The sequence below is a fragment of the Salvelinus sp. IW2-2015 genome, unplaced genomic scaffold, assembly GCF_002910315.2.
Source record: "Salvelinus sp. IW2-2015 unplaced genomic scaffold, ASM291031v2 Un_scaffold4920, whole genome shotgun sequence".
NCBI classification, from domain to species: Eukaryota; Metazoa; Chordata; class Actinopteri; order Salmoniformes; family Salmonidae; genus Salvelinus; species Salvelinus sp. IW2-2015.
In genome coordinates, this window is record NW_019946189.1 from 1 (window position 1) to 10,019 (window position 10,019).

General features: G+C 41.8%; 1 protein-coding gene and 1 long non-coding RNA gene across 2 annotated transcripts in view; both read right to left on the reverse strand.

Annotated features, from left to right (window-relative positions):
• Positions 1-4,446: 4,446 nt before the first annotated feature.
• Positions 4,447-5,078, reverse strand: LOC139026490 (uncharacterized). Its single transcript, XR_011478296.1, has 3 exons — positions 5,027-5,078; positions 4,590-4,634; positions 4,447-4,555 (listed from the first exon to the last, which is right to left on the reverse strand). It is a non-coding gene; the product is annotated as an uncharacterized lncRNA (long non-coding RNA).
• Positions 5,079-6,124: 1,046 nt separating this feature from the next.
• The window catches only part of LOC112077798 (plexin-B3-like), a gene marked incomplete at its 5' end in the record, with an annotated part of 21,682 nt that continues 17,787 nt past the window's right edge, over positions 6,125-10,019 (reverse strand). The window contains one exon of the mRNA XM_024144234.2: positions 6,125-6,245. Within this exon, the coding sequence (XP_024000002.1) occupies positions 6,133-6,245 (113 nt within the window). The remainder of the gene's footprint in view (positions 6,246-10,019) is intronic.

The following is a 10,019-nucleotide window of genomic DNA, read 5'->3' on the forward strand; positions in this document are numbered from 1 at the left end:
TGGGATCACACAAATAACAAGACACGTTTAGGCCTTTTATCAAGCAAGCAGAGCAAAACCAGTTGAACGGGTTTGATCGAGACAACAACAGAAGACGGCAGTTGACTGAGCCCAGCACGGGAACACGGGTGTGTCCCTTTGAGTAACGAACGGATACGCGATTTGGACTAGCGGTTGACGCAGTTTATGCAACAGTCTACATGAACACAGCACGTGACGCCTTTACCACAACAATCAAAACACGTTGAGCGCCTATCAGCATTACAGGGACAAAACTACGTTGTTCCCTTTAGTCAAGCCACAAAAAACAAGAGGGTTGGACTGTTGGAGCCGATGGTTATCTAACAATGCAACGAAAACAACGTTGACCTTTTATCATATCAACAACAGAGAAGCGCACGTGGAAGCTCTTTATCAACAAAACGAAAACACACTTTGATGCCGTTCTATGAAATCAATTAACAAAACACGTTGTCCCTTTATCAACAACAACAAAACCACGTTGACCATTTATCGAATCAATCTGATACAAACTGAGCTGCTGTTGACCCTTTATCGAACTAATCATGGGCTAATAGGACTACGTGACTCCTTGTCATTCAATCATGCGAGCACTGGTGAAAACACATTGCCCATGTTTATTTCGAAGCACATACGAGAAGTCACTTTTGGAGCTTTGGTGTTCATACGGAGACAGACTCAAGTATGCAGCTATGTGGACCATTATCTGAAGAGCGAACAATCTAAAGCTCAGCATTGACCGGCCTTTGTGTGATCCTATCTACCCGAGAGCCGGAACAACAATCGGCGATTTTGTGAGCGGCGCGTGATAACAGATCAGCAAAGACTACATTGGACCGCGGTTTTGAGCAAGCTAAACAATAAGACGCACGGGTGTACTATGTAGGGAACACATCAACAAGGCTGAGCCACATTGTACCCTGCGTTATGCTCGAGAGCATTAACAAGATTTAGGCACATGATCCTTGTGAGCAGCAAGCAGACATTACTCGAATGGTGACCCTGCGTGTACAGAGGGCAACAACAACACGTTTGAGAGCCATTGTTCAGTCACAGAGTTAACAGGAGTAACACGTTTTGGAAGACCCTTTATCGAGAGGCAAGCACGAAACACTGAGCGTGACACTCGGCTAGTTCACGACACTAGGAAAGCACAGTGAGCTCGATTAGCGAAACAGTTAATCAGACCACAAGACCAATGGTGATCACAACAGTACGAACAACGTGGTGCGTTGAGCCATGGCTTGAGGTCGAGAGCAACACACAAGTGAGACACGATTGTAGATCCTGTTATCAATCTAAATCATACTAAACACGGGTGTGACGGCCTTTGATCAACAGACGAGAGCCAAACAGCTTGATCATTTATCAACTAACTACAACACGTTGGCCTTGTGAATCAACAACAACAAGACGCGTGATGAGGCCTTTATCAACAATAACAAAACACGTTGACCTATCAACAACAACAAACACGTTGACCCTTATCACAACAAAACACATTGGAGCGGAGCGGCTGCAAGCAACAAACACGATTGACGTTGTGGCGGCGGTTATCAACAATACAAGAAGCCCGTTGTAGCCCTTTAGCAATCATAGAGAAGGAACACATTGACGCCGGGATCAACAAGAGACGAGATAACAGCAGTGGAGCCGCTTCTCAAGCAACGAGCAAAACGACGTTGATCATGTATCACAACCAACAAGAGAGATAGGAGATAGAACCGCGAGCCGGATCGCGGTGTGAATGGATCGCTTGGCGCTTTATCACAGAGTAACGAGAGACACTGTGAGCGCTCTTTATCAACAATTCACAACAGATTGAGCCGTTGGTAGTGCGAACGAGACTACAAAACACGTTGACGGTCCTTTATGCGAGCAGAGCGATACAAAACACGCACGTGACGCTTTTGCTAATTTCGACGATTTGAGACATAGACACGTTGCTGCCTTTTTCGAACCGAAGTTCGCCAAACACGAGGATTGGTGAGCGGCACTCTTATCAACAAACCACAAGAGAGCACTATTGGATACGCCTTATCGAACAAACAACAAACAGCGGTGCGCCTTTAGTGCATCGGAGACAGAGACAGCCGTTGAGCTCATTGTTATCAACAAAGCGAAAACGACGGTGGACCTTTAGCAGCGAACAGAGCAAACGGTACAGACGTTGACGTGTCTATCATCAACAAGCAAACACACGTTTGTACCTTATCATCAAAACCAACAATAACGACCGTTGACCTTAGCTCAAACGTGAGCGGAGCAACCGAGAGTACGATCGTTGGACGCAATGGTATTACTGAACCAGCTACAGAACGACGTCGCTGTGCGTGGCGCTGTTCTATGCCATTTATCAAACTAACAACAAACACCAGCGTGACCTTATGCAACAACAACGTCAAGACACGTTGTAGCGCGCTGGTAGTAGAACTATACAATACATAAGACTATCGTTGACCCTTTTGAGTCAAACCAACAACATACAATCTGTGTGTATCTTCTTTATCAACAAGCAACAACACGTGACCATTTGAGTTTGCGAGCTACGCGAGTAGCAAGTTGACTTCTCTTACTGCGATATTCTGTCGCGTAGACGATAAACTCAGAACTAGCGTGATGCTTTGGCTGTCTATCACAAACACGAGCATCTACATACCTGACATAGACCTTTATTCTAAGTCATATGTTCGTAACAGTCACATTACGTGCTTTCCTGTCTTTTATCATTTACACAAAAACAGCGTTGACCAATTAATCACAACACATCAACAGCGTTTGATCGCCTTTGGAGGCAGACGAATGCTCAATGTCACGAAAACGTGACGCGTCTCCTCTATTCAATTCAACGCACGAACGGGCATAAGTACGGACGGGCATATCTCAGGACCCGAGTGAGAGAGCGGAGCGGCATATTTGAGACCTCTACTTATTTGATCCATTTAATCTAACCATACAAAAAACCACTATTTGACCATATTTCTCGAACACAACAAACACATTGACCTTTATCACAACAACAAAAACACATTGACCCAACAAAAAACACTTTACTTATCAACAATAACTAAAACAACATTGAACCTTTATCAACAACAACAAAACACATGTGACCATTTATCAATCACAACCAAAACACATTGACCATTTAGTCAACAACAAACAAAATCACATTGACGCTTTTATCAGGGCAACACAAAACACGTTACCTTTATTCAATACAACAACAAAACACGTTGACCATTTATCAACAATAACAATAACACGTTGACCCTTTATCAACAACAAACAAAACACATTGACATTTATCAACAACACAAACACATTGACATTTTTCAACAACACCACAAACACTCACATGACTTTATCAACAACAACAAAACACGTTGCACAATTGATCAACAACAACAAAACACGTTGACCCTTTATCAATCAACATACAAAACCTTACCTTTATCAACAACTAACAAAACCATTGACCTATTTGCATATCCAACAACAACAAAACACGTTGACCCTTTATCAATCAACAATCAAAACCGTTGACCCTTTATCAAAACAATTAACAACACGTCTGACCCTTTATCACTAACAAAAACAAAACACTTGTGACCCTTATCAACAACAACAAAACACGATTGACCATTTATCACACAACAAAAACACTAGACACCTTTACAACAATAACAAAACACGTTACCCCTTTATCAACACATAACAAAACATCATTTGACCCTTTATCAACAATAACAAAACACGATTGAGACCCTTTATCAACAACTAACAAAACAGCTGTGACCATTTATCAACAACAACAAACACGTTGACCTTTACAACAATAACAATACACGTTGACCCTTTATCAACAACAACAAAAACACATTGACCCTTATCAACAACAACAAACACATTGACCCTTTATCACAACAACAAAACACTGATTTGACCCTGTTTATCAACAACAACAAAACAGCTGTTGAACCCATTTATCAACAACACAAACACGTTGACCCTTTATCAACAACAACAAAACACATTGACCCTTTAAACAACAACAAAACACATTGACCTTTATCAACAAATAACAAAACACGTTGACCTTTTATCAACAATAACAACACACGTTGATCATTTAATACAACAACACAACAACACATTCACCCTTTATCAACTACAACAAAACACATTGACCCTTTATCAACAACAACAAAACACATTGACCATTTATCAACAACTAACAAAAACACATTGACCTTTATCAACCACAACAAAAACACATTGACCCTTTATCAACACAACAAAAACACGTTTGTACCATTTATTCAACAACAACAAACAACATTGACCCTTTATCAACAACAACAAACACGTTGTCCCTTATTCACACAACAACAAAACACATGACCTTTAACGCACAACAACATATGACTCCTTTATCAACAACAACAAAACACGTTGTGCCTTTATCAAAACAACAAAACACGTTGACCCTTTATCAACAACAACAAAACACGTTGACTCACTTTATTCAACACTAACAAAACACATTGACCTTTTATCAACAATACACAAAACACATTGACCCTTTATCAACAACAACAAAACACGTTGACCTTATCACATATAACAAAAACAGTTGTTCCCTTTATCAACAACAACAAAACACGTTGACCCTTTATCAACAACAACAAAACACGTTGACCATTTTATACAACAACAACAAAACACATTGTGACACTTTATCAACAACAACAAAACACGTTGACCATTTATCAAGTCAACAACAAAACACGTTGACCATTTATCAACAACAACATAAACACATTGACCCTTTACAACAACAACAAAACACTTGAACCCTTTATCAACAAAACAAAACACGTTGATCCCTTTATCAACAACACAAAACACGTTGACCTTTCATACAACAACAACACATTGACCATTATCACGTAAATAACAAAACACTTGCCCTTTTATCAATTCTAACAACAAACACGTTGACCCTTTATCAACAACAACAAAACACATTGACCTTTAATCAACAACAAGAACACGTTGACCCTTATCAAAACCTAACAACACACGGTACCATTTTATCAACCAACAACAAAACACATTACCCTTTATCAACAACAACAAAACCGTTGCCTTTTATCAAATCAACAACAACCATTGAACCTTATCAAAAACACAAAACACATTGACCCTTTATCAACACAACAAAACACATTGTCCCTTATCAAAACATACAAAACACGTTGCCTTTATCAACACCAACAAAAACACTCTACCTATCCTGTATCAACACACAACAACAAACACAGTTGACCCCTTTAATCAACAACTAACAAAAACGTGACCCTTTATCAAGCAACAACAAAACACAGATTGACCCTTTAATCCAACAACAGACAAAGACACATTTGACGACCCTTTTAATCAAACAACAACAAAACCATTGACCAATTCAACAAGAACAAACATCGTTGTCCCTATTATCACCACATACAAAAACATCTATTGACCCTTTATCAACAATAACAAAACACATTGACTCTTTTATCAACAATAACATAAAACACATTTGACTCCTTTATCAGACAACAACAACACACGTTGACCATTTCATCAACAACAAAACACACACACTAAGATAGAGATTTGGTGGAATGTTTCTTAATGGGAAGAAGCACCGGCTCAATCATCATCATGAAAATGCAAATATATTATAATTTTTAAAAAATTATGTGATTCCCCTATGTGAGTGTATGAGCACATGTGAGACTAAATATGATAATATACAGTGTGTGTGTGTGTGTTGTGTGTGTTGTGTGTGTACAGTGTGTGCTGTGTGTTACAGTGTGTGTGTGTGTGTACAGTGTGTGTACAGTGTGTGTGCGTGTGTGGTGGTGTGTTACAGTGTGTTGTGTGTGTGTGTGTGTACGGTGTGTGTGTGTGTGTGTGGTGTGGTGTGTACAGTGTGTGTGTGTGTGTGTTGTGTTAGAAGGTGTGGTGGGTTGGTGTGTGTGTGTATGTTAACGGTTGTGTGTGTGTGTGTATTCGTGTGTGGTGTTGTGTGTGTGTGTACAGTGTGTGTGTGTGTATCTCTTACGAGGAGGTGGTGTTGAGTCGTCCCACAGCTCGACAGTCGTAGAAGATGATGTCACTGCTCGAGATGGTCACGTCTCTGAACATCACAGACACACGCAGAGACATGTGATCTACAGAGACAGGAGACACGTTAAACCATCTTTCAGCTAGGAGGCAGAATTTTTATGTTTGGAAAAATAACCTTCCCAAGGTAAACGGACTATTTCTCAGGTCCAGATGCTAGAATATGCATATAATTGACAGATTAGGATAGAAAACACTCAAGTTTCCAAAACTGTCAAAATGTTGTCTGTGAGTATAACAGAACTGATTTTGCAGGCGAAAACCTGAGGAAATCCAACCCGGAAGTGCATTTTATTTGGAAAAATCCCTGTTCCTTTGCCTGCCCCTCCTCCATTTAAAGGGGTATCAACCAGATTCCTTTTCCAATGGCTTCCTCAGGCTGTGACCAGGCTTTAGACATAGTTTCAAGCTTTTATTTTGAAAAATTAGCGAGATTTTTCAAAACGCGTCAGGTGTCCTTTGATTAGTTCCTGCGCGCGAGAGGGGTAGCTCGACATTTTCTTTCTCTGTAGTATTGAATAGGTTACCGTCCGGTTTAAATATTATCGATTATGTATGTTAAAAACAACCTGAGGATTGACTATAAAAAACGTTTGACATGTTTCTACGAACATTACGGACACTTTTTAGAATTTTCGTCTGCCTTTCAGGACCGGAACGAGCCTGTGGTTTCCTGAACATAACGCGCAAACCAAATGGCGGTTTTTGGTTATAAAACGAATCTTTATCGAACAAAAATAACATTTATTGTGTAACTGGGAGTCTCGTGAGTGCAAACATCCGAAGATTATCAAAGGTAAGCGATTAATGTGATTGCTTTTCTGACTTTCTTGACCAAGCTAATTTGCGGCTAGCTGTTCTTACTGTTTTTTCTAGTGATTGATAAACCCACATACGCTTGGATTGCTTTCGCTGTAAAGTATATTTTCAAAATCTGACACGATAGGTGGATTAACAACAAGCTAAATTGTGTTTTGGTATATTTCACTTGTGATTTCATGATTATAAATATTTGTAGTATTTTTTTTGAATGTGGCGCTCTGCAATTCAGCGGTTGTTTACGAAAATGATCCCGCTAAAGGGATCCGTGCATCAAGAAGTAACATACAGGGCCAGAGACACGTGGTTTATAGAGACAGGAGACACGTTAACATACAGGGCCAGAGACACGTGGTCTATGAAGACAGGAGACACGTTAACATACAGGGACAGAGACACGTGGTTACCAGCCCGTTGGTTTATAGAGAGAGACACGTTAACATACAGGGACAGAAGACACGTGGTCTATGAGACAGGAACACGTTAACATACAGGGACAGAGACACGTGGTTTTATAGAGACAGGAGACACGTTAACATACAGGGCCAGAGACACGTGGTCTATAGAGACAGGGACACCGTTAACATACAGGGACAGAGACACGTGGTCTTTAGAGAAGGAGACACGTTAACATACAGGGCCAGAGACACGTGGTCTATAGAGACAGGAGACACGTTAACATACAGGGCCAGAGACACGTGGTCTATAGAGACAGGAGACACGTTAACATACAGGACAGAGACACGTGGTCTATAGAGACAGGAGACACGTTAACATACAGGGACAGAGCACGTGGTCTATGAAGACAGGAGACACGTTAACATACAGGGCCAGAGACACGTGGTCTATGAGACAGGAGACACGTTAACATACAGGGACAGAGACACGTGGTCTATGAAGACAGGAGACACGTTAACATTACAGGGCCAGAGACACGTGGTCTATGGAGACAGGAGACACGTTAACATACAGGGACAGAGACACGTGGTCTATAGAGACAGGAGACACGTTAACATACAGGGCCAGAGACACGTGGTCTATGGAGACAGGAACACGTTATACAGGGACGAGACACGTGGTTATAGAGACAGGAGACACGTTAACATACAGGGCCAGAGACACGTGGTCTACAGAGACAGGAGACACGTTAACTACAGGGACAGAGACACGTGGTCTATAGGACAGGAGACACGTTAACATACAGGGACAGAGACACGTGGTCTACTAGAGACAGGAGACACGTTAACATACAGGACAGAGACACTGTGTCTACAGCGGGAACGTTAACATACAGGGACAGAGACACGTGGTCTACGAGACAGGAGACACGTTAACATACAGGGCAGAGACACGTGGTCTATAGAGACAGGAGACACGTTAACATACAGGGCCAGAGACACGTGGTCTATAGAGACAGGAGACACGTTAAATACAGGGACAGAGACAGTGGTTACAGAGACAGGAGACACGTTAAATCAGGACAGAGACACGTGGTCTACAGAGACAGGAGACACGTTAACATACAGGGCCAGAGACACGTGGTCTATAGAGACAGGAGACACGTTAACATACAGGGCCAGAGACACGTGGTCTATGAAGACAGGAGACACGTTAACATACAGGGACAGAGACAGTGGTCTACAGAGACAGGAGACACGTTAACATACAGTGCCTTCGCAAAGTATTCACCCCTTGACTTTTTCCACATTTGTTACGTTACAGCTTTATTCTAAAAATTTATTGAATGCAATCTACACACAATACCCCATAATGACAAGCGAAAATAGGTATTTAGAAAATTTTGCAAATGTATAAAATAAAAAAAAAACTGAAAAAAACTATTTACATAAGTATTCAGACCCTTTGCTATTAAACTCGAAATTGATCTCAGGTACTTCCTGTTTCCATTGATCATCCTTGATAGGTTTCTATAACTTGATTGGAGTCCACCTGTGGTATATTAAATTGATTGAACATGATTTGGAAAGGCACACACCTGTCTATAAGGTCCCACAGTTGACAGTGCGTGTCAGAGCAAAAACCAAGCCATGAGGTCAAAGGAATTGTATGTAGAGCTCTGAGACAGAATTGTGACGAGGTACAGATCTGGGAAGGGTACCAAAACATTTCTGCAGCATTGAAGGTCCCCAAGAACACAGTGGCCTCCATCATTCTTAAATGGAAGAAGTTTGGAACCACCAAGACTCTTCCTAGAGCTGACCGCCCGGCCAAACTGAGCAATCGGGGAAGAAGGGTCTTGGTCAGGGAGGTGACCAAGAATTCGCTGGTCACTCTGAAATAGATCTAGAGTTTCTCTGTGGAGATGGGAGAACCTTCCAGAAGGACAACCATCTCTGCAGCTCTTCACCAATCAGGCCTTTATGGTAGAGTGGCCAGACGGAAGCCACTCCTCAGTAAAAGGCACATAACAGCACACTTGGAGTTTGCCAAAAGGCATCTAAAGGACTCTCAGACATGAGAAACAAGATTCTCTGGTCTGATGAAACCAAGATTGAACTCTTTGGCCTGAATGCCAAGCGTCACGTCTGGAGGAAACCTGGCACCATCCCTAAGGTGAAGCATGGTGTGGCAGCATCATGCTGTGGGATGTTTTTCAGGGCAGGGTCTGGGAGACTAGTCAGGATCGAGGGAAAGATGAACGAAGCAAAGTACAGAGACATCCTTGATGAAAACCTTCTCCAGAGCACCAGGACTCAGACTGAGGGAAGGTTCACCGTCCAACAGGACAACAACCCTAAGCACACAGCCAAGACAACAGGAGTGGCTTCGGGACAAGTCTCTGAATGTCCTTTGAGTGACCAAGACTTGAACACGATGAACAACTTTGGAGAGACCTGAAAATAGCTGTGCAGCAACGCTCCCCATCCAACCTGACAGAGCTTGAGAGGATCTGCAGAGAAGAATAGGAAAACTCCCCAAATACAGGTGGTCCAAGCTTGTAGTGTCATACCCAAGAAGACTAAGGCATGTATATCAACTGC